This window comes from Cottoperca gobio, unplaced genomic scaffold (genome assembly GCF_900634415.1).
Source record: "Cottoperca gobio unplaced genomic scaffold, fCotGob3.1 fCotGob3_70arrow_ctg1, whole genome shotgun sequence".
Taxonomy (NCBI): domain Eukaryota; kingdom Metazoa; phylum Chordata; class Actinopteri; order Perciformes; family Bovichtidae; genus Cottoperca; species Cottoperca gobio.
Genome location: NW_021167062.1, coordinates 287149 through 313369, shown reverse-complemented (window position 1 = coordinate 313369; position 26221 = coordinate 287149). Strand labels below are relative to the sequence as shown.

The following is a 26221-nucleotide window of genomic DNA, read 5'->3' as shown; positions in this document are numbered from 1 at the left end:
CGTAATGTTATTACTTTTAGTACAGAACCTGAATACCTCATGTAAATACTATCTAAACTCATGTTTGTCACACAAACACACTAAGTGTTTGCGACTAAAGCTCTTTCTGTCTGTGCTCGTTACTTTCTTTCTGCCTTTTATCCTTTGCTCATGCTTTCACTCATTCACACGTTCACACTGTTCTGCCGGCTCCCCCTGCACCTCCACTACCCGTCATTTAGCTTTCCCTTTTCCCTGCCGGCCCGTCTGTGCAGACCCAATCCTCCACCTCTCCGTCTATTTAAAGATGGATGCGCTGGGTGGGTGGCTGCAGGATGATCTGATGGATTACGGCGATAATCCATCCCGCTGACATACTTCCCCTTTATGCGCCGCACTCACAGAGTCTGATACACAAGACAAGAACAGTCCTAAAAATCCCCAAATCCACATGGCACCCTTTGTCCCGTCATGTCCTACCTGGCTTAGAGGATTCACCAGAGCAGAGCAGGGTCACCCCCCCCCCTCCTCTCATTTCTACACTTTTTACACATTTTTTTTAACCTGATGCAAAGTGTTTATTGTTCTATTGTGGGGCTGAACACACACACACACACACACACACACACACACACACACACACACACACACACACACACACACACACACACACACACACACAGCATTTATCACAGTCCCTGTAACATCAACACTGTAGCAATACTTGTTGTCTGAGCAAAGGAATTAATTAATTAATTTGCCTAAATAAGTAATAAAAAAAGCTTCTTTAGTAAATAAAAAAACTATTAATTAAGAATAAATAGTGTTTTAAAATGTGTAGAATTCTGCCACGTGGGTTACTTCCTTATTCATCAGCTCCTTTGCTTGTAAATGCCTCTCTGTGCATGTGTGTGTTGCACAAAATCAAATTGCCTTAATAAAGTTGTATTGAATTGAACTTGCATGAATCACCTATTAATAGTTCAGCCCTGTTTTATGATCTGAGTTACTTTCCAAGTTTCCACGACATGGACGTGAACGTCAGGCCGCCAAAGTGCCGCCGTGGTTTTTATTTAAAGTCAACATGTAACTGAATCCACCGACGCGCTTCAGATATCTGCTGAACTGAGATGTTCATGAGGAGAATTAAGTTGCTCTGCGTAATCCATATCACATTAATGTTCGGCCCGTGCCATTAAGTCTCTCAGCATCTGATAAGGGGGTTGTGGGTTTGTATGTACATAAGTAACATCAGTGTGTGTGTGTGTGTGTGTGTGTGTGTGTGTGTGTGTGTGTGTGTGTGTGTGTGTGTGTGTGTGTGTGTGTTCAGGAACAGGGTTTCTCTAGAAAAGGATAATGCTCTCAGTAGAGGCATTATGTATCCATTTAGCTTTTAACTTAGATTAACACAGAGCCATCCAAGTGTGTGTGTGTGTGCGTGTGTGTGTGTGTGTGTGTGTGTGTGTGTGAGTGTGTGTGTGTGTATGTGTGTGTGTGTGTGTGTCGCATCAGAGGGAAATAGAGTGAGAGAGTAAATTGACCTCTTTTTATTCGTTCAGGTGCCGTTAGCTCCACACAGCTGCAGTAGAGCTGCTTCGTGACTTCTCTTCCCTCCATATTCAAATAAAATACATAAAGTCAACAATGTCTGCATTCACGCTTCATACAGTGAACCATAAAGCACAACATTGAAGGAATACTTCACCCACAAAATGACTTTGTATATCAACAACTCACACCCTGCTCACTGAGGCGTGCAACTCGTCCGAAGAGTTTTAAATAATAAAGTGATTTATTTTCTTAATAATGAGGAGAAATGTTTCACGATCTCTATTGAATATATGTCAATGTTTTCAGCTTGTAATATCTTTTTTAATCTTTATTTCTCATGTTGTTGGATGCATGATACTGTAGATATGTGTACTTCAATATGAGGTTCCTTAATCTATAACCTAAATCTATGACGTGCAGGTCGGGGACATAATAATAACAGTTGCTTTACATAATGTCAACACAATGAAAGTGGGATTTAACAGAAGCAGTCGATGGAATAATTGCAATAATATGAAGAAAAGCTTTATTTTGCAGGTTTCTAAGATGTTCATGGAAAGATGTTATTTGGTACTAATTATAAAACTGTTTAACGGATCTCAATCTAATTGATTCTAATTAATTACTTGTGTAACTTAGAGACTTAATGAACATGCACAGATGTGAAGAGATGATTTATGGAAACACAGACAATTTTACAAATATGTTATTTCAAGTCTTATTTTAGTATCAAAGTGCAGAAACTTCCAGGAAATGTTCCAAATGTGTAAAGCAAAGCGTCCGAGGCTTCACCTGTGACTTACACGCAGCATAATGCTGAACTTTGTATCTTCACAAAGTGATATCGTGTTGTTCCGCTCAGTAATAAAGGGACAAACACTCATCGTTGTTTCAGGACACAGTTACGGTTGAATGTGTAACTTTAGGAACATGAAACTTCTTGTCGTTTTCGTTTGATTAGGACAATGTTTTCATATCGTGTGCTTCCAAATATTTAATGAAAGGAATGTGAGCAATTTATTAAAAGGGGACATTTTAGGCTCCTTGTCAGGTTCATACTTGTATTTTGTGTTTCTACTAAAAACATGTTTTTATGCTTTAATATGCAAAAAGCTGGTTATGTTTCTCACACTGTCCGTCTGAACACACCTGTGTGTGAAAGGTGTGAAAACGTTTTAGCGCCTGTCTCTTTAAAGCCCCTCTGCTGTGATTGGTCCTCTATGGGGGATGAAGGTATACATTAAATCCTCACGGCTCGTTTAAAGGTGCAGTTTCTGAATACGGGCTGAGTGCATTCCTCTGTGCATTGAGTGCTTTGACACTCGCAGTATTTATAAAGCACTCAGCTCTGCGTCATGATGAGATACAATATGGGAACTTCACAATCTGTTGCAACAACCAATTAAAAGCAGTACAAACCATGAACTGTATAAAATATGGACGCCGTCTAAAGAAGCTCAAAGTGATGAATTATATAAAGATTATAAATGAGGTTCCACTCTCTCGGTAAAAACTAATAAAAGAAGCGATTCATTAGAAAGTACGAGCACTATTTGTTCTTATTTGTTGTTGTTTGTTGAATGAAAAAATAATAATCTGATTAATTATTCTGTTTCTTCTTGCAGTGCGTCCCAACTCCAGGCCGGGGCTTTCGACTGGGTCAGTACTGCTGCCGCTGTAAAGAGGGTTACTACGACCCAGAGACAGACTCAGGTGAGTCAAGAACCAACCTCTGCTGCTCCACCTGAGAGGATCATGTTCACCTCCACCTTTATCATGTTCACCTCCCCCACCTGTGAGGAGTCCTGCACACTGATTACTGTCCATTTTGTACACACATTTTTATTTTATTTGATGATGAGGCCAAAATAATTTATCAAGAATCTAACTCACCTGTAATGGAGGGTTTTAAATATAAATTAATAAGTAATAAATTAATAAATAAATCACTAATTTAATTTAATTTAATTTAATTTAATTTAATTTAATTTAATTTAATTTAATTTAATTTAATTTAATTTAATTTAATTCAATTTAATTTAATTTAATTAAACAGTTTAAAACATTTCTTAGAAAAATAATCAGAAAGTAATCAAATGTAATAAGTTACATTACTTTGGTTTTCTTTTCTTTTGTATCTGTAGCACGTCATCATTAAAACAATAAAAAATAACATTATTGTGGTGAAGTAATTAAAATGGTTGCATTACATTTTAAACATTACATTGTACCTTCCCATCACTGTTTCCAGACTGCTGCATGTTTCTGTCAGTCACATGTAAATGAAGTCTTCACATGGGTTTGTGTAGGTGTCGATGCAGATGGCGGCCGTGTGAACGGGAGCGACGGCGGTGGCGGTGTGTGTTACCCGAACATGCCCATCTGCCTCCCCTGCTGGCCGGGCTGTACGAGCTGCCAGGACGGGACCCCCTGCTGGGTGCAGGAGGCCTGGTTTCTCAGGGGCAGGCGTGCTCGGCGTCCAGGGTGTCTTCATGCTCCTCATCTTCGTCAGCATGCTGGTGGCCTACAGGCATCGCAGAAACCGGGTGAGCCACCGTACGGAGAGGGATGCATGCAGGAGAAGATGCTGCTGTGCTTATCTTACAGAAACATCTCTTATTATTATTATTATTGTTTAAAGGGGACATATCTTAAAGAGAAACATCAGAAAACATGACACATGCAGGCTCATTAAAATACCTTTGTTTTGTGAGGGGGCTTTAGAGAGTCCTGAAGCTACTAAAGTGCACAATATGCCCCTTTAAAGTCTCCTGTGATGGTTAATGGAGACTGATACCTTTAACCCTTCTATCGTTCTCTGTCTGTTGCTGAGTGTGTGTTGTGTATTATATTTTACAGAGACAGAAATGTGTGGTTTTTTATTTCAAACAGAAATATTATACACATTTTAAGATGTTAAGTATATTATTGCCTGTAAATACACTGGTACAATCCTTTAACTTCTCAGCCCGCATGTTCTTACACCTTCCTAACTTTCTTCTCCTCGCCCCTCAGAGGATCCGGGCGTCCGGCCTCCTGCTGCTGGAGACCATCTTGTTCGGCTCTCTGCTCCTCTACTTCCCAGTGAGTGTCACAGATTAGAGCTTCTTTACAGATCACTGCACAGCAGAGCGGATTATATCATAATGAACCATTTGTGGGAGGCTGAATGGGGTGAGGTGTGTGTGTGCGTGTGGGTGTCTGTGTGTGTGTGTGTGTGTGTGTGTGTGTGTGTCTGTGTGTGTGTGTGTGTGGAAACAGGGGGGTTGGTAGTCGACAGTTTTCATGATAATTATCCATCAATCTTTAGATTCATTTGACCAATTGAAGAGCCGTTAACGTAAATCAGCCGTGACTTTCTCTCCACTGTGTGTGTGTGTGTGTGTGTGTGTGTGTGTGTGTGTGTGTGTGTGTGTGTGTGTGTGTGTGTGTGCGTGTCCTGCAGGTTATTGATCATTGATTTGGTTCAACATGTAATACATGAACATTTGAATGGGATGTTCTTTGCTCCTCTCTGCTGTCACTGCTGTGATGATTTCATACACAAGATATAAATATATTCTTCTTAGAATAATATATATATAATAACATATTTCATTTAAAGGCAGCAGAGATTCAGTTCCCTTTCCCAGGAAATAATTCTTTTAGTTTGTTTAGAATAAATTAAATGAGCAGCAATGATTGAAAAGAGTTAGAGACACGCTCTAAATAAAACATACGCTCAGTTGATAGTTTATTAATAATAATTCATTATTGTTAATAATAGTGTGCTACAATACTTTCCGAGTTTGAAGAACATTAGCTGTTGGTTGTAAATGTACTGCAGTGTTTAGTCTGTCACGTACACACGTAACATGTGCAGCAGAACAAGTTAATATAAAGTATAAAGATAAAATGTGTCACAATTATAGGAAAAACCACATAATAAGATTGGTGCACGCTCGAGCACAATGAGGGGAATGCAAAATATTGACTTTGTAACATAAGATTTAAACTGTTAAACACGCTGTACAGGACGTAGGACGGGACACGTGTGTGTGTGAGATCAACTAAATGTTTTGGGTATTTTGTGACGATGCTGTTTGGAGAAATTCAAAGGTAAATCGCAGCCCACATACCTGACTGTAGTGAAGGTCGCAGAGGAAAGGTCAGAGGTCACTCTCTCATCTCAGCGAGGGGTCACTGTGGTCGTCGTGCATTTCATCTACAAACAGATCTGCTGCAGGGTTAGTTGGTGTGCACGGAGAAAGATCCGTGCTGAAAAGTGCAAGTTAGAATTGATTAAAGGAATCAAAGTGAACACATTTGAGGTATTTGTGCTTCAGTTCGACGTTGAGTCTTGCTGCTGCTGTTACTACTGTCGATTAATGTAAAATAATCTCCATCTCAACCACTACAACAGTAAAATCCTGATAATATAATAATATTGTAATATATTATAGTATAACACTCACAGTGGACTCTTTTTCTTAATGATTCATTTTACTTTTAATACTTTAAATACATTTTTCTGATTATACTTTCTGAACATTTCAGACCAACTCAACATAATGAATTTAAATGAATTTAAATAAATAATATTGATTATTAAAACTATTTAAGTTCAAAATAAGCTTCATACATTTCACATGATAAGAAAAATAAGTATAAATTATTATTTTTTTAATATTTCATCATAATTTGATAGTTTTATCACTTAAAAAAAAAGATGTGACTTCTGTGACACTTTAGATAAAGTCAGTAAATATGAAGCATCATAATTTACCTTGGAAGGTTTCTCTGTGGTTTGTAAAATGTTGGCACTTTAACTTGGAGGATAAAAAGCAATAGATTTGTTTTTTAAATAATATTTTGGCAGCCAGTGTGATTTAAACCACTCTTCTTCTGTGGTGTCCTTATCTTCCAACCTGCTGTTGTTTATCTGCAGGGCTGAGAAATGCAATTAGTAACAGAAAGGCCGAACCTAAAATCTAAAATGGTCATATAACCAAAGCGATGGGTGTATTAAAGGAATAGTACACCAAACATTTGTCTGTCCGTTTTAAAGGTGGCTCTGAAAAGTGTGCAGCTCGTTTCTTCCCTGAGTTATGATAACACAAAGGAAACAAAACAAAGCATCCATAGAAAAGTCTCAAACCTTCCTGCAGAATAACTCAAGTCTTTTGATTGATTGGTTCAATATGTTACAGAGACACTAAAGACACAACTTGTGCGCTGAATATACAAAGATACTATTCAAGGCGACATAAAGTGACAGATTTTCAGTGGAATGTTCCTTTAAATTATTATTATTGTTATTTTTTAATACTGGAGGTTATATTGAGTATAGCAGCCTCTACATACATCTGTAATACTGGGCATGGAGGATTAAACATACGAATACAAATGTGATTTTCTTGTTCATCCACGTATCTTTATCAACTGTCCAATTATAATTTATATCATTTTTTATTTTTATTTCTCTATGAGGCTCTGTGAGGCTGTACGCAGGCGAGCTGAATGCTAACAGCAGCATGCTAACATGCTCACAGTGGTAATGCTGATATGCTGATGTTAAGCAGGTGCATGTTTACCCTGTTAGGTTAGCATGCTAGCATTAGCACTAAAGGCCCTGTCGCACATATCCGTATGACAAAAACGTATGCCGGCGTATACGAAATATCGGCAATAGGTTGATATAAATTAAGGGTAAGTTACGCCGAACACGCCAGATACACGGCCCTGTCACACAGCTCCGTACGGCAGAAACATGCCGGCGTATATGAAAATTAGCTACGTCCAACTTTTCCACAGCGGTGTTGTAGCTGACGCATACATAACGAATACATAACAAATTATTATACATTATACATTATTATTTAAAACATATCAGAGCGTCTGGACAACGGAGCTGGAAACGTTCCATCTGGTTCACGTCATGCTGATGCTGGAGAACGGCTAACATGCTGAACGCTAGCTGTCCTGTAGAAACACGTTTAATAAGTTACTCCGTCGTCAGGCATCATCTTAACATCGGGTAGGAACAGGTTATCCACTCGTTATCAATACATTGGCTGTAGGATTCACCGTCAGCCGACGTAGCCGATATCTAACGTTCCTCTAACGTAGTCACGTAGGTATTCACGTACTATATTTACGTAGGTAAATATTCACGTACGTATTCCGTATTCACGTATGTCTAACGTAACGTAACGTCTGCATATCTTATGAAGCACACGTCGGGTCCGTCCGGTAATTTTGAACATGTTCAAAACATCAGCGTTCAACAACGTACACCAGCGTAACACCGCCTGCTCTTAATGAACACTACTTATACCTTACCTTATATCAACGTACACCAGCGTAACACCACCTGCTCTTAATGAATACTACTTATACCTTACCTTATATCAACGTACACCAGCGTAACACCACCTGCTCTTAATGAACACTACTTATACCTTACCTTATATCAACGTACACCAGCGTAACACCGCCTGCTCTTAATGAACACTACTTATACCTTACCTTATATCAACGTACACCAGCGTAACACCACCTGCTCTTAATGAACACTACTTATACCTTACCTTATATCAACGTACACCAGCGTAACACCGCCTGCTCTTAATGAACACTACTTATACCTTACCTTATATCAACGTACACCAGCGTAACACCACCTGCTCTTAACGAACACTACTTATACCTTACCTTATATCAACGTACACCAGCGTAACACCACCTGCTCTTAACGAACACTACTTATACCTTACCTTATAGCAACGTACACCAGCGTAACACCACCTGCTCTTAACGAACACTACTTATACCTTACCTTATAGCAACGTACACCAGCGTAACACCACCTGCTCTTAATGAACACTACTTATACCTTACCTTATATCAACGTACACCAGCGTAACACCACCTGCTCTTAACGAACACTACTTATACCTTACCTTATATCAACGTACACCAGCGTAACACCACCTGCTCTTAACGAACACTACTTATACCTTACCTTATAGCAACGTACACCAGCGTAACACCACCTGCTCTTAATGAACACTACTTATACCTTACCTTATATCAACGTACACCAGCGTAACACCACCTGCTCTTAACGAACACTACTTATACCTTACCTTATATCAACGTACACCAGCGTAACACCACCTGCTCTTAATGAACACTACTTATACCTTACCTTATATCAACGTACACCAGCGTAACACCACCTGCTCTTAATGAACACTACTTATACCTTACCTTATATCAACGTACACCAGCGTAACACCGCCTGCTCTTAACGAACACTACTTATACCTTACCTTATATCAACGTACACCAGCGTAACACCCCCTGCTCTTAATGAACACTACTTATACCTTACCTTATATCAACGTACACCAGCGTAACACCACCTGCTCTTAATGAACACTACTTATACCTTACCTTATATCAACGTACACCAGCGTAACACCACCTGCTCTTAACGAACACTACTTATACCTTACCTTATATCAACGTACACCAGCGTGTTGCCGATATTTTGTATACGTTATGCATTCGTTGGGTATTCGTCTGATATATTGTGTATTAGGAAGTGATACGATATCAATAGGTTAGACATGTGTATCTGTATATGTTCACTTTTCTCATCCGACCCGATGAAAAGTTGGACGTATTTGGACTCTGATAAATTTTCGTATGCGCCGGCACACGTTTCTGTCGTACGGAGATGTGTGACAGGCCTTAAACAGTGCAGCTGAGGCTGATGGGAATGTCATTATTTTTGCAGGGTGACGTCATAAACCATAAAAGATTTGACCCGATGATGGGTGAATGAAAGGTCAGAGGATCTGCAAAGTTATTACAGTTCATCCTGAGGGAGACGTGGATGAGTGAACACGATGCATCCATCAGTTGTGGAGACACTAGAGGCAAAGACAGAGGACCAACAAAGTCTTTAGGATTCAAAGGCAACTTCATTTAATTACACCGGGGTCCTAGCTTTATATCGACCAATCAGATTACTTCTCCGTCTATAACCGAGACCCCAATCTGCGTCTGAGTGCGTCCATTTCTGCTGATTATGTTTCCTGCAGGTCGTCTCTGGTTCTATATGTGTTCACTGTGAGTGGTTTTATCCTTTATGAGTGCTTCGAAACACAAGGATGTAAATTTGCATTCGCATTTTCGGCTTTGGCTGATGCTCTTATCCAGAGTGACGGAGACTGACAGCAGAATGAGCTTTAATTCCTGGATTACAGTCATCCACTCTACTGTTACATACTGAGCAGAGAGCCTGTTGTTGGATGTGAAGAAACACATTTAGTTCATGCATCATCAGGTTTTATCTATTAAAGCTCATGAGACACGTTGTAATGTGTCTGTTCATCTACAGTAAGGCAGTGACAGCAGTAGTGGCAGTCAAAAGAAGTAGTAGTAACAGCACTGGAGTAGCTGCTAGTAGTCCTGCATTGGAAATGTTACTCACGTAAACGTATGTGAGTATAATCAAATGCAGTTAAAGTACTAAAAGTAGAACAATGTCCCCTTGTTATACTGTTTTATATTTTATCACCAGAATCAGAATTAAATGTTAAAAATGTTAAAAGGAAAATGAACAAATCTTCACATTTATGAAGCTGGAACCATGAAATGTTTATTCATGTAAAATGATCAATTATCAAAATAGTTGCCAATTAATTTTCAGTTAATCGACGAATTATGCTCTTATAGTACATGTAGAAATATGAGTAGTCAGAGTATCTTTACTTGTAAGTAGTAAGTAGTACTTGTAATAGAGCAATACTAGTAGTACTAATAGTCGTTGCATCGGGTTAATATATTTATAGTTATATATTAGAAACTAGAGACCATCTTGCAATAGTATCACACACGTCGCGATGCCAAATCGGGCCAATTGCCCCTTTCTCTACTTTACCACCCCCCTCTCACACACACACACACACACACACACACACACACACACACACACAGACATACACACGCGCACACACACACACACAGACACACACACACAGACACACACACATACAAACACACACACACATTTTCTAGCTCAAAACATGTTCAGGTTACATAACAAATGGTTAAATGAGACTGAATATGATAAATTGCTGTAACACTTGTAATATATATTATATATATATATATAATATATATATATAGATAATATATATATATATATATATATATAATATATATATATATAATATAGATATATATATATATAATATATATATATATATATATAAAATATATATATATATAATATATATAATATATAATATATATATATATATAAAATATATATATATATATATATAAATATATATATATATATATAAAAATATATATATAATATATAATATATATATATATATATATATATATATATATATATATATATATATATATAATATATATATATATATATATATATATGTAATATCGTAGTTTGACTTACAGCGAGTGTTTCTGTGTCTGCAGGTTTTCATCATGTACTTCAAGCCGAGCACGTTCAGGTGTATTCTGCTCCGCTGGGTCCGAATGCTCGGCTTCTCCATCGTCTACGGGACAGTCACTCTGAAAATGTACAGGTCGGTTTGAGATATTTTATTTTACAGTTACATCGAGTTAGATTTGAACAATAATTCCTCAAACGCTCCCCAAACCAGCCACTTTCAAATCTAAATTAAAAACGTCGTTCTCCTCCCGTGCCTTTGATTGGTTTCTTCACTCATTTCTAAACGTATTACTGGACTGTAACTGTATCTGGTTATTTTATTTATAAAATCTCATTTATTCCATCTTAATTAATTTTATTCTGGTTTTTATTGTTCGTTGTTTTTAAACGCCACACTAATGCTTTGAATTGCGTTTGAAATGTGCGTTTGTTGTTTCCTACTTCTGGAAAAGGGAAATTAAATGTAATTGTCAGATGAAGTTAAAAAGCTTCACTTTCAGGTTACTTTACCTGGATATTCACACTTACCAACATTTTGTCTTCAGCAGCGAAACATTGATTTATTCTTGCCTTGCAGGGTGCTGAAGGTGTTCCTCTCACGCACGGCCCAGAGAGTCCCCTACTTGTCCAGCCTCTACCTGCTAAGGATTCTGGGAGTGATGCTGATGACGGTCAGCTGGTTCCTGTGTGCGTGGACGGTGGGCGTACTGCAGAACCGCGACAGGAACATCCCGGTGTTCGTCACAACCAACACGTCGGACGGCCAGGGGTTCAACCTGTGTTACATGGACCGCTGGGACTACATGATGGCAGTGGGTGAGTGGACGCAGAGGTGAAGCCTGGACACTCTGACTGAAAGATGTTTTAATTATGTCAATGTTTGATTAGTTCAAACCATTTAGAAAAACAAATCAACTCAAGTTGCTCAGATTTTGAACTTAAATAATGGTGAAGAAATTCTTACGCTAAAGTCATTACTTAAGAAATACATCACTTACTCCGTGTTACCTTGAATTCTTGAAGCAAAACGGTAAATGAAGAATAAAAAAACTGAGGAATTGAAGTAAATGGGCGTGGGGAGTTTAGGAAACTACTGGAGAAATGTACGGTATTATTACAGGATAATTCCGGTTTATTACAATATGGGTCAGATTTTTCTAGTTAATTTCTCTCAGTAATAACAACACTGTACTCATCAAAGTCATTGTTTACGTAAGTGAAGAAAGCGACGTCCAACGGGGCGAGAAACACGAAGGGTCAGATTATCAACCATGTTGTAAACAGGATTATCTACACAACTTTATTTTGGAGGTGAAACCACAAGTGAGGACACCAGTCCACAGTCATAATCCGTCATTGCACATGAAAACTGTGTGCACGCAACTACAGAAAGTGCGGTAGGTCAAAATTGAAACATAAAACTACAAACAAAATCACCTTCGATGGCAGTTCACGTTTTATATTATGTGTTATTCCTATTTTTGACTCCTGCACTATTTTGTGTTTTATGACTTGTCTTGTATTCTCATTTTTAATACGCGTCTGCCTTATACATTTTGTAGTAGCACTGTTAGAAGGAGCCTGAGAACAAAGAATATAATTGCCAACAAATGTTCCAGTGTAATTGTTGTGCATATGGACACATAAACACTTGAAATGTATTAGATTAAAAACAATTGCACTATTTATAACTCTGTCCTTACTTTGTTCTGCCACAGCCGAGCTGCTGTTCCTGTGCTGGGGCAGCTCCCTGTGGACCACCGTCAGGCCAGTTCCCTCAGCTTTCCACGAGCCTCGCTACATGGGCATCGCCATCCACAACGAGCTGCTTCTGTCCTCCATGTTTCACCTGTTCAGGTAAACAGCTAGCATTTCTCTGAACCTCTTTAAAGCAGGAAAGCTAAGCCTCCAAATGCCTGAGAACTACCCTCCGCAGTGTATTTGTACACTCCACAGACATGTACAGTCATTTTAAGTTTTCTGTCTCCCTCAGGTTCACCTTTTCCTCTCTCCATCCTGATTGGATGTTGCTGCTCTCCTTCACTCACACCCACGTGACCATCACTGTGACACTCGCCCTGCTCTTCATCCCCAAGGTATTCAAGTCATTTTTGAAAAAAATAGTAATCACAAATTAGCAAATGGAAGAAACCTCAGGAAGAGCAACTGAGGATGGATCCCTCTCCCAGGACGGACAGACGTGCAATAGATTGTGTGTAAAGAATAGGCCGTGTATGTGAATGTACACGACTACACACAATGTTGTTTTCATATGCAAAATGTTTACATGTGATTGTATGTCTGTGTGTGTTCTAGTTTCTTTATGTGTCTAAGCCGGGGAGAGAGGAGATTGCAGCAGAGGTATATGAAGATGAAGTAGACCTGCGGCGCTCGGGCTCGTACCTCAACAGCAGTTTTCACTCTGCATGGAGTGAACACAGTGGAGTGGACCCGGATGACTTTCGGGTAAACTGTCTTGTCCCCTCACAACGATGTTATCACTTTGCATTGGGACATCATTTACAAAATGGGGAAGAAATTCCAAAGGTCACATTTAAATAAGGAAAATAAATGTCCCTTAATTTCAGTTATGACCACATGTAGACTCACTTAAACATATCTTAAATGTATTATAATTTAAATCATAAATGAACAGTAAATACTATCAGCGGCAGCATGAACATATGTATTACGACCTTTCTCCACCCTTTATCCTTATCCTAAACCGTGTTCTTCTTACATGAAAATGTGTCTTGTACCTCTCCTCTGACTTGTTACTCTCCATATCTTTTCCTCAATTCCCTCCCTTCTTCATATGCACCAGGATGAACTGAAGAAGTTATATGCCCAGTTAGAAGTCCACAAGACCAAGAAGATGACTGCAAACAACCCTCATCTGTCAAAGAAGCGAAGTTCTCGATGCGCATTAGGGAGATCTATTATTAGACGCATTGCTGAGATCCCAGAAAGCATGAGCCGGCAGTGCAGCCGTGACGACAAAGATGGATCCTTCCACAATAGATTCAGTGTCAATCAGTCCGAGTCTTACAGGAGGGCTCCAGATACTGTCAGTATCAGTTACAAAAGTTCAATGAAATCACCATCACCATCACCATTACCATCACCATCCATGCGCAAGTCCCAAAGCGATCATCATTATGTCAGGGAAAGAGACCCTTCTTTGCGTGACTCCATGTTAAAGGCGAACACAGTGAAGAGATCTTCCAGGCGATCTGAGACAGATTCCTTGGATATTCCACCAGGGGTCTGCAAGTCAGCCAGCGCCCAAAATCTGACAATTGATACCAATCTCCTGCATCCTGATCACACCAGGCTTCATAAGTCCTGGAGTCTAACCTCCACTACGACCAATTCTATGGAAAACATATCCAAGGTTAACAGAGCCAGCACGGTGATGACAAGATCCAGGCAAAGCATTTCCATTAGTGAACAGACCAGAAGTGCTCTCCAGTCAGAGTCATTTGACAAGACTGATGTATGTCCTTGGGACGTGGAGCAAGAACAATCAGGGGACAAGAACCAGAAGCATGTGACCTACGCAAACGCTGAGGATGGTGAGGACCAAGGTCCATCATCTCCAAAGAGGCTTGTCTGTCCCTGGGACCATTTACCACCTGTAGAAAAGAAACCTTCAGAGGATAAGGAAAAAGGTGCGACAGAGTCCCCCAAACCCAAATCGCAGGTGTCAGCAAGTGCACCAGGAACTCCAAGACCAAAGGTCACAAAAGATCAACGTGTCTTCTCCTTCCGTACCACCACCAGTAAGTGGCTCTCTGTGAAATCAACTATGGAATCCTTCGATGCAGGAAGCAGGTCCAGCATAGAGGGAAAATCAAATAAAGACGACTCTGTTTCACAAAAAAGTCAGGAAAGTGCTTCCACAACGCCAAGATTGGGAACATCTAGTAGACGTCCAAACATGGAAAAGAGGTCACTGCAGAAAAGAAGTATGACAACAGCAGAAAAACCATGCCTTGTGAAGCAGAATGCCGTCAGACGTTCCTCTGGGGATTCTTTCGACAGAAGCCCAAGAAGGCTTTCGATTGGAAAAACTGCCGTCTACCCTTGGGACACTGATGATATGCAAAAAGATGGCACTTATGAAAATGTTTTTTTATCAAGGCAGAACAGCAAACGTAGTAGTACAAGTTCTTGGGAAACTGCCAGCGGCTGTAGAACTCCTTCAGCTCACAGAAGAGGTAGTAATCGAATTACACCAGTTCGCAATATTTCTTACGCAGATATGTGTCCATGGGATGGAGCTGGTAATTCACAGGAAGGAGAGGGACTAAAGAAGCAGCAAAGCATTAAAGTAGACGTCTGCCCTTGGGAATCTGAACCATCTAATGTATGTCCATGGGAAACTCAAGAGCAAGGGAATGTGAGAAGACAAAGTGGACGTGGTGAAGCATGTCCTTGGGAATCGCAGGATATTCCCGTTATTTGTTATACTAACACGTCCAAAGATTTACAGACACAACAGTCTTTGAAACGTCCAGCAGATGCATGTCCCTGGGAGACTGCAGAAAGTCCCCGACCTTCAATGAGGCAAGAACATGAATATGTTACTGTTTGTCCTTGGGATGTTCAGGACAAGGCTGAAGTTGTATACGAGAACCTAAATACTTTGGAGACCAAGAGAATGTTGTCGGTGCCCCTTGAACAAGAACATATGAAACCTGCCGTCTATCCCGGTGCATCAACAGAAAGTTTAAGTAATGAGCAACAACACCTTGCAAAGTCACCTGCCCTGCATTTTGGTAGACAAGTGACCAAGGCAGCAGAAAGTTGTCCATGGAATTTCCCTGATCCCCCTGAAAACATGGGAGACCTTTGTCCATGGGAACAGGGTAACACAGAGCCAACAAATACAGGCTTAACTACAAAACTGACCGTCAAGGTAGATATTTGTCCTTGGGAGACTGGACATCAAGACAAAACAGAAGATTTGAAAAACTGTGTCTCGCCTTTGAGAGCTGCTTCCGTGCAGACTGATGAGAAAGATGATACAAGTGTAAACATATGTCCTTGGGAAACTGACCCCCCTAAAACAACCGCAGCTATCAAGATGCTGTCACAAGGACAGGAAAGGTCGGCAGATGTTTGTCCATGGGACAGTGGCAAACCGGATTCAGACAAGACACAGAGCCCCAAAACATCAGAGAGTCATGTAAGGCAAGACACAGTTTGTGCAAATATTTGTCCATGGGATACAGAGGAATCAGGGGAAGTCAAAACTCAAGTATCAAAAACATCAGAGGAGCCACAAAGAAATTCACAGGAAAATGTTTGTCCATGGGACACCGAAGCCCCAAAACTTCTGAAAAAGCAAGACAGCAATCAGGCAGGTGTTTGTCCATGGGATACAGACAGGACAAAGGTTCTCCAAAAGCAAGATAGCACACGGGCAGATGTTTGTCCATGGGATACAAATGAGCCAAAACCTCTGAAAAAGCAAGACAGCGATCGGGCAGGTGTTTGTCCATGGGAGACAGAAGAGCCAAAGGTTCTCCAAAAGCAAGATAGCACACAGGCAGATGTTTGTCCATGGGATACAGACGAGCCAAAGGTTCTCCAAAAGCAAGAGAGCGTACAGGCAGATGTTTGTCCATGGGATACAGACAGGCCAAAGGTTCTCGAAAAGCAAGAGAGCGTACAGGCAGATGTTTGTCCATGGGATACAGATGAGACAAAGGTTCTCCAAAAGCAAGATAGCACACAGGCAGATGTTTGTCCATGGGATACAGACGAGCCAAAGGTTCTGAAAAAGCAAGAGAGCGTACGGCCAGATGTTTGTCCATGGGACACTAAGGAACCAGGAGTTGTCAAAAAGCAAGACAGCCCTGGAGGAGACGTTTGTCCCTGGGAATCTAAGGAACCACAAACCTCAACTGAAAGCAAAGTTGATGTTACCCAAAGTGACCAAGATGAAGTCACGGAGAACCAGGGGCCATTCAGTGTAGAAGAGACCCCAGAAGATATCGGAACAGAGCAGATAGACGAGCGGAATGAAAACTTAGCCCTGGGCCGACGTGATGCTTTGTGTCCCTGGGGCATGGTAAGGAGCAGATCTGGTTCATTCACAGATAATACCTCGGACGTCTTTACATGGGAGCCCGAGAATATTCCTGAGGAAGATGAAGATGACGATGCAGAATTTGCTGCTGAAGCTCTTGTATTTCCACCTGACTTGTGATCTAAATCTAGCCAGTATTTTCTTTCACTTTGGACCTCTTCCGCTAAATTAAGGGGAATGTGAACCCTATAAAACCATTTTGATGGTACCCTGTTGACGGTCAAGGGAACTTTGTGTTAATTTCCCCAGCTCCACAGGGAGGACAAAGTCCAAGTTCAGCTCACGATCGGCTCCCCTGTAGCTGGCACAGCTGAAAGCCCTTTTTGTTGGACATGTACTTGGGCTAATCAAAGACAGGATTTGGGGCTGTTATTTCATGTCGGAATATCCATTTGGGCCTTGCCGCTGTCCGACTAAGAAGCTTGTGTGTAGTAAAGACTTGATGAGCTGGACATAATTGTGCTGACCTGACTGTCAATAAGTTTTGTTTTAGCTGTACACATTGCATTATGTCCTCATTAAACCAGCAATGAATGACAGACAGACACTTCTTGGTTGATGGAAGGGCATTTAGATGAAGTCCCTTTTCTTCCTGCATCTACCCCCAATTTTAAATTGAAATGTTGTTTGTGTCTTTGTATGTTTTTAGGTTTCAATTTACCTATTTACCATGTACGTACTGTATGGTTGGCCCATGGATCAGGGGAATATGAACAAAACCTGAATTTAACAAGTCCATAGGGCTTGAAATAAAAAATATAGCATCGGACCTAAAGGATGGATCTCATGATCTTAATCCGGATTCGCCAGAAGTGTTAAGTGTAAAGCAGTGGATGTCAAATTACATTTTTATGATAGATAAATCTATGCATACCTGTTTGCTTTAGTGGCTGATTTAATGACTAAATGCCAATTATTAATATTACTCTGTTTTCATTTAGATTTAATGTGATAAGATTCCACCTCTTAGAGAAACAATGCCAAAAACTGTATAAATCGCCATAAACCCAAAAAATGTAACCCATTTACAGTGGAATGAAAACTGCATAATTGTTTTATAATCTGAGCATTTAGAAAGTCAAGTCAATACTTTTTAAGCAGTGGACAACAGTTTCACTAAAATGGGACAATGAGATTAACACGGTGTTAAAAGATTCATGCTTTTTAAATGTTGGGTCATTGCAAAGAACATCAAATTGTACATGACATTTGTGTTGCAGCTAATCTGACCTCTTTTCAACTCTGAAATGTACTAAATGTTGCAAATAATGGTAGTTATGCAGGTGAATCCTCAGTTTAAATGAAAAAGAGGGCTGCCCCTCATTAGTTGATTAGTTGCTAGTTAAGGTTTTTGTCAGGGTTCTTTAAAAAAAACACGTCTTTGTGTATTTATTTACAAATATTCTTACATTCGATATAAGAGATTCTTCTGCATGACTCCATTGAGATGCAGACGGCTGGTAATACTTGAGAAATAAAGACTTTTTTTTATCAATTAATGGATAAGTCAAGGATATCTTAGAACTATTAGATATATTAGCTAATAAAGAGTGGCGCTACATTATAATGTGTGACTATTTAAAAAGAAAGTGAGAGTGTCAGGTACAGAAAATAGCAACTTTTAACAGTTGTGTTTCAAATTGTGTTTGAAAAGGTTTTATGTTGAATAAAACTTACAATATTAACAGTTTGTGTTGTAATAAATCAAACGTCTTATTGCAGCAATCTGTGAAGTCAGGTTTCAGTTTCTCAGCACCTCTGCTTCAGCGTCCTTCAGTCTCAAACAGCTGCAGTGATTTCTTTCGTTCATTCAGCGATCTCATTATTTAATCAGCACGGCTATTTTGTTTTGTCAATGGAGTGACCTAGTTTTGTGAGAACTGTTGGATGTTAGTGTGTTTTTGAATGAGCGTGCTGTAATGTGTTGTCACGTAAAAATATTGTTGTAACACATCACTTGATTTGCATAGAGAGGTTTCCGTTTTCACTTTTGTATGTAATATCTTCTATGAAAGAGTTTTCTGATAAAGAAACATCCACTGAAACCTTCTGGCGTGACGATGGGACACTTTATTTTTGTATTTCCTGGAGGTTAACATGCAGTATATTCATCGCAGAAATAAAACCATTCAATTTCTGGAGATTTGTTCATTTTATTTGTTGCACACATTAAGTTAGTCTTAAAACAATTAGAGAAAACAGCTGTTATTGTTATTGCAGACTGTTGTGTGGTTTTACTGGCTGCAGCAGTTTGTTCGTCCTAAAACTCACCTGCTGCTTCAGACAGATAAGAGCCTTCAGACAGGAAGCCTGACTCCCTGTCGAAGTGGACAAACTAACCAGCTACAGCCAGAATTTAAACAGCATTTGACGCACGACTGCTGATAATGTCCTACTGTGGTTAATGTAAAGAGGAGCGCCTCCTGGTGGACTATTTATTCCACTGAACCGCCTCTGATTTGGGAACTTGATAGTTTATGGCATCAAACTCTTCTCCTGGCTTCAGATCTGGACCAGGAATCAAGACAGTCTGGAAGAGAAAGAGGACCAGATGAGTATTATTTATAAAGCGGAGACAAACTTCAGTAAAACAGATTTATAATCACACATAATAAATACACATCTCTCAAGTGCCATCTATCCCTTATGGACCTTGTTGTTCCGAGGGGGATTAACCTTCAGTACCAAGATGGAACAAACTGTTTTCTATATTCAGCATCTTATTACTGGGATCAAACATCTTAATTAAACAGCTCCATCACCGTGAAAGAACCATCTCAGTATGATTTCATTGTTTGCTCCTGCGTTGCCTTCGTGTTTTATATCCCTGAAGATGTTTCCCCCAGAAGTTAACTAAAAGGTTCACTAGTCACAGCTCCTAAACACATAAGCAGACGTAATTGTGTAAAATCTAGATTTCATTCCAGTTTAGTGGATTTCTGGAGGTGCTTCGTTTGTCAGCTGGCTTTACAGATTGTGATTGACAGGTGGCAGAGCCTGAAAAAACCACAACGAATTAGTCAAACCTCAGACGTCTGGTGGGACTGCTTTATATCTGTAGCGTGACGCAGAACAACAACACTGATGGGATGAAAGGAAACTCCCAGCATTGTAATGGCATTAACAACAAGCGCCTCATTATTAATATGATCATTTAACAAATATAAAATGGCAAAGTGACCACGAGAATGAAGACGGCGTCGCCAGCAGAGACTGTTGCACTGATGGTGACGTAACAAACACCTTCCAGGCAACATTACTGCTCCATCTGTCTGCTGTATCTGAGACGCAGCAGGCGCTGACTCACAGATTTAAGGTGATTATATTCTTCGTTTCGCAGTGATGCGTATAATGCAAGTCAACTTCTATTCCAGTCTCACGTCCTGAAGACGGACAGACGCCGAGCACGACCTCTCAGGTAATCTAACGGGGCTTTGTGCAGCGTTTTATCGACGCTCACCGACACGTGTTTGTTATTCAGGGAACTTGTGCATTTAAAGTGCAAGCAGCCGCGAGTCATGTGTCGAGAGCGGACATCACATTCCTGCATGTGCTGGTTACATGTGGTTCGATCCTGAATCCACAGAGAGAGAAAGACAGAGTTCAGCTGCTGTTTGTGGTTAAAAGGTTCAACGTGTCGTTTTGAGCCGCCTGCAGCATTTCACCTGTGAACTGGGTCCATTCACTCTAAACACAACGAGTGTAAACCCGTTTATAGCTTAGTAGTATTTTAATGTATTCTTTGTATTGTCGTGTTTGTGCGTCTCCACCAATCTGTCAAGTTGCAGTTTACATCCATGTGGGTCCAAAATGTCATCACTTCATCCTATTAGACATTTGTGTGAATGCGTCACAATTTGCATAAAAACACCTGATTTATGGTCAGAACTTGTGTTTTGTGAGGTCGCAGTGACTCCGAGCTTCGACCAGCACATTCTAAATCCGTTCATCTTCGAGTGCAAGATGAGAGTTTTGCCAAATATGAAGAAATTCCCTCATGGCGCTCCTGAGAGATTGCGTTCGCGAGAATAGGACGGACAAACTGACAACATAACGTCTTCGGCTGTCACGGGAACTTTCAACACAAAACGTGAATTATAACCTTCATAAAGAAGAAGGATTTATTAAAGGGATGTTGTATAAGACTGCTTCAGTGTTGTGGAGGTTAAACACTTCTGTAAACACGATGGGAGTCCAGACAGTTCATTAAACCGTCAACAATCCGCCTCTTTGAAGGGACGAAGCAGAGGATGTATAAAAGTATATACAGCAAGGAACAGAATAATTATTTACTGAAAAATAAGACAATTACACTAAAAAAGCTTCACCTCCGTCACGCAGTCGTTAAAGTGATGTATGGACCGGCCAGTTAATTGAGTTTAAAAATGTCCATTTGACAGGAAGTGTGCGATGGACCGCTGCCTTTCTTCTACTCAAGATAAATGTCGCAGAGCAGCGGGTCACCTTAATAATTGGATCTTTGGCCGGAGCCCAGGACGGCACTATTTTTCCATGCAACCTCCATCTGCCGTAGGGGTTGACGACGTGTCGTTCTAAGACCAGATACTCCAGGACGTCCTTCGGCTGCTCTTCAGTGCCCAGCATCAGCCTCCCGAAGCGGTCGTAGATGGCCAGAGTCTGCAGGACGAGCAGACGCAAAGGTTCAATCAAAATCCTTTGAGTCATCGTCGGCTTTCTATTGACATCGCGAAAGACTTCGGTACTGCAGTTAGTTCAAAGAGAGTAGAAGTAGAAAACTGCAGTAGGAAATGTTAAATATATCTTTTTATTGGTGCCTTTCGTGTTCAGTTCAATGAAAGGTTTCTCCTTTAATTTATTCAACAATGTTTTAGCATTATACTGAAAACAGAATACTCGTTTATTTATCTCATATTTCCCTCCCCGTGCAGCCTCAACTGTAACACAGTACTATCTTTAAACCCGGGAACAAGCCACTGCTCTTCAAATGGCTTTCTTCGTAGATACATGACATTAAAAGCTGTTCAGGGTCCTGGGATGTCGTGTCGTTTGAATATACGTATATAATAAAAGCTGCATTAATGATGGAAACAAGAACAAGCTGCACACGGATAGTTCGTACTCAGATCACAACTGGACCGCATGGATTAACACACGAGTCGTACCTGTTTGGTGTGCATGCGGACCGTCACCTGGCCGTACAGGTTGCCTTTGGAGACCATTTCGGGGCAGCGTGCATGGACCACTTTGGGCGGCTCCAGGGACTCTACAAACCTCCAGCTGATCGTCTTGTAACGGTTTCCTCTCGTCATCTCCTGAACGGAGTAGAAACTCAAATAAATTGGGGATTTGATGAAACTGAATTAGTGAAAGACTTCAGCGATGTTTAGAAGAACAACTTACAGGATAACATCTTTCTGTCACCAAGGAGTGAAGTTTCTCCCTGTTGAACCTGCGAAACCAACAGCAGATTTAAGGGTAACGTTTGGTCACATGACATGCTGCATTACTGTGCATCAGTCAAAAGCTTCCTGACAGCTAGAACAGCTGGTCTCACCTCAAACAAAACCTCTGTAAAAATCTTTATTTGAAATCTTTGGTTTGCTTTTGTGACGGGTCTGCTGAACCTGTCTTGTGTCAGTCACTGTGTTGTATCTGTTTACGGTGTCAGTGGAGCTGATGGCAGTGTCCGTCAGATCTGGAGCACCTGGGCGCAGCGCACCTCACGATCATAAAAGGTCCAGCATCCGCGATGCTGCTCTCTCTCCCTGCCTGAGCCAGGAAACCCCGGGTTTTGTCTTTGTCTTTGGTTTGCATACCTTGCTGCGCAACTTATGTCCTGTTTTACAAATAAATCGCTTATATACTTTGGCATTTGGTGTCCTTATCGTCTGTCTGTCCTGCCCTAAACATTTGTTGTTCGGTAGCGTTTAGGAAGAGGTTGAACAGGATCATTTGGATGGTCTGTTTGATGTGTAGCTGCTGTAGGTTGTTCTTGTTTGGACGGTGTGATCTTAGAGCCAGCTGTCGTTTACGCTCGTAGCAGATTAACAGGTGTGTGTTGTGTAAAGTTCACATTATAAAAGACTAAATTCTGCATATGTACAGATATTTTATGATGTTTTGGAAAATGTGACGTTATATTTCCAGCAACAACAAAAACAAACTTAAAAAATGTACAGAATTAATTGAATAGTTGATACATTCCAACAGTCTTCATCAGCAGAACTGTTAACCCGTTCAGTTTCAGACTGATGAAGACGTGAGATGCAGGAAAAACCTGTAAAGATTAGTTTGCGTACTGCACATTACGTTTGTCTGTTAGACTAGTTATGTGCTACAACTCCATTAATCCTCATAACAAGTAGAACAAAGCCAGTTTTTGAGTGCTTGCTTTGCTGCTCTGCAGCAGCGGTGAACAGCCTGAGTGGAAGTCTCACTTCTCTAACAAATGTCTCACTGCAGTATTCAGCATCCCTGACTACGAGGCTGAGAGGAGCGGCGTCAGCTGGCTGAGTGAAGCGAGACACCAGTTCAGTTCCTTACTGTGCCAGGTGGTTGTGGGCCTCAATAAAGATTTCCTGAGCTTGCTCTGCGAAACTCTTCGTCTTGAACTGAGTGTCGTGCTCTTTGATTTTACGAATCCTGTAAGAAAAGAAAAGAAATACATTCGGCGTTCTCACATGGACGGCAAAGTGTCGACGTTTTGGAGCCGAGTCAATGAAACAGGTGACAAAGAGGCAGCACAGGAACGACATGAGGAGTAAACAATCTTACGCTAGCTGTGAGCCGGCGCTCTGTCGTAGCTGTTCAGTTCGTTGTTTCAGGCCTTCTTTAGTCAGAGTGGACAGACGAGCGTCGCCCTCCGGGGGGATGTAGGGGTCGAAGATTCCCGCTGGTAAAGCCACAGACAGGGAGGATCCATTAGCATGTTCCCTCCGACCAGAGAGAGATCACACAACACATTGTTGTCGTCTGATCGATTAGGAGTCGCTCCACACTTCTGGGTTTGGGACTGACATTTAAATACAACAATATCCCCGGTGTTGACATTCGAGGACGTGCAGATGACGAATCGATCTAAAACAAAACTTTCTTTATCCAGATGATTACTGGAGTTTCTGTAACAACCAACGAAACAATACGCGAAAATATGAACATCTTTTTCTATGAAACCAAGTTTTTCTTCTCGTCTCCACAGAAGCAGCGAATATTGTTCAGCGACGCAAAAAGAAAAATATATATATATATATATATATATATATATATATATATATATATATATATATATATATATATATATATATATATATATTTCTTTTTGCGTAAATGAAATGAAAACAAAATGGGAATTCAGTCTGATCATCAGGCTTTGATAAAACAGTAAATTTAGCACATTTATTATTTTAAATCAGAAGAAATAACACATGAAGAAGAATATGAATTTGGACCGGACATTCAAAACCTTTGCTATGAACGCACTTTGGTAGAAATTATAAACTTACCAATCTTCATCATTTTATACCTTCAAAGTCTGATGCGCAACCAAAAACCCACAAAGCTTTTCCCGTCTTTACATTCAGCGGTTTGAAACCGAGACGGTACCACACCACCAACACATTCATGGAGGCCAGTTAACATTTATAAAAGCGTTATTACCGGTGCAGGCGATGTTGATGGGCCTCTCCAAGTACTGCTGTCTGAGGACGATGCCTGCTTTCCTGGCCTTTTTCTCAACGTCAATCACCTTCTTCTCTCTCGTCTTCACTGCTGGAGGGATGAAGAACCGCTTCTTAGTCCGGACCGGCAAGTAAAGTGGGGCCGGGTGCCACACGTCCAGAGACCCCTCAGCATTCTGAGAGGATGTGTAGAAGATGAGACACAACTTAGTTTATCTCGAGGGGGACTGTTGTGCAGCAAATAAAACAACATATACATAAAGACCATCAGTGAAGGTTAAACCGTTAATGGTTTTACCATCAGAGGAGTTTTAAATCAATCCAGCATTTATTAACAATCTTGGTTTGTGAATAAATTGTAAAAACTTCAGAAAAAGAAGCAAATCTTCACACGTGTGAAATGTTTTCATGAAAAATGACTTTAAATTCAAATGAATTAATGGACTAATCGTTTCAGCGGTACTTGTATAAACTTGTATAAACTGTTGGAGGATTTCACTCATAACAAACATGTGTTAGTTCAACATTAAGTCGTTGAAGCTGTCAGATGGAGTACAGTATAATACAGATGGAGTACAGTATAATACAGATGGAGTACAGTATAATACAGATGGAGTACAGTATAATACAGATGGAGTACAGTATAATACAGATGGAGTACAGTATAATACAGATGAAGTACAGTATAATACAGATGGAGTACAGTATAATACAGATGGAGTACAGTATAGTACAGTATAATACAGATGGAGTACAGTATAATACAGATGGAGTACAGTATAATACAGATGGAGTACAGTATAATACAGATGGAGTACAGTATAATACAGATGAAGTACAGTATAATACAGATGGAGTACAAGTATAAAGTAGCAGAACATGGAAATACTCAAGTAAAGCACCACAAATGTGTACTAGGGTAGAGAAAATGTGCTTAGCTACATTCCACTACTGTACAAAGCTTATAAGCTTTACAAAATGCAATGACACTGTCTGAAAGGTGATCATTCTACTTTGTGTTTATCATTGAGGTCATAATTAGGGGGGGGGGTTTCACAATGAAAGTTTGACAAAAGGTTAAACTTGTGGGATAGTAAGTCAGACATTTAACTTCCTTAAAATCTAATCTAATTTGTTGACTAACCATGCACGGTATTTGTACTTATTTATTCCTTACATATTATCCATTTTGTTTTGTTTTTTAGCTAAGACAAGCGTTAGCTTTAGCTAAGCTAAGCTAGCCCCGTCAGGACTATGCGCAGTGCAACATGCGCACAACAAGCGAAACAAACCAGCTGCTTCGACAACACATAGACTGTCTGCATTTAATATCATAAAGTGTTATTAAATGTCTCATTACCTTCAAACTGCTCAATGTTGTTCTGTGAAGAGCAACCAGCACCCTCCTCATGGGCATCGCCATCTTGACACCGTTTGACACAATGTCGAAAATAAAGA

At 40.2% G+C, this 26221-nt stretch overlaps 2 protein-coding genes across 2 annotated transcripts in view; one reads left to right on the top strand and one right to left on the bottom strand.

The window, feature by feature from the left end:
* Positions 1-19246, top strand: part of gpr179 (G protein-coupled receptor 179) — a 24036-nt gene extending 4790 nt beyond the window's left edge. The window contains 10 exon segments of the mRNA XM_029428340.1: positions 3156-3243; positions 3840-3991; positions 3993-4076; positions 4546-4614; positions 11032-11141; positions 11586-11824; positions 12727-12865; positions 13002-13104; positions 13325-13474; positions 13833-19246. Of these exon segments, the coding sequence (XP_029284200.1) occupies positions 3156-3243; positions 3840-3991; positions 3993-4076; positions 4546-4614; positions 11032-11141; positions 11586-11824; positions 12727-12865; positions 13002-13104; positions 13325-13474; positions 13833-17225 (4527 nt within the window). The 3' untranslated portion in view covers positions 17226-19246.
* mrpl45 (mitochondrial ribosomal protein L45) lies at positions 19239-26221 on the bottom strand. The gene is made up of 8 exons (XM_029428364.1): positions 26124-26221; positions 24744-24939; positions 23862-23979; positions 23631-23729; positions 22488-22536; positions 22250-22399; positions 21570-21743; positions 19239-19635 (listed from the first exon to the last, which is right to left on the bottom strand). Exons 1-8 carry the CDS (start codon positions 26184-26186, stop codon positions 19537-19539), a joined length of 948 nt encoding a protein of 315 aa, XP_029284224.1. The 5' UTR covers positions 26187-26221; the 3' UTR covers positions 19239-19536.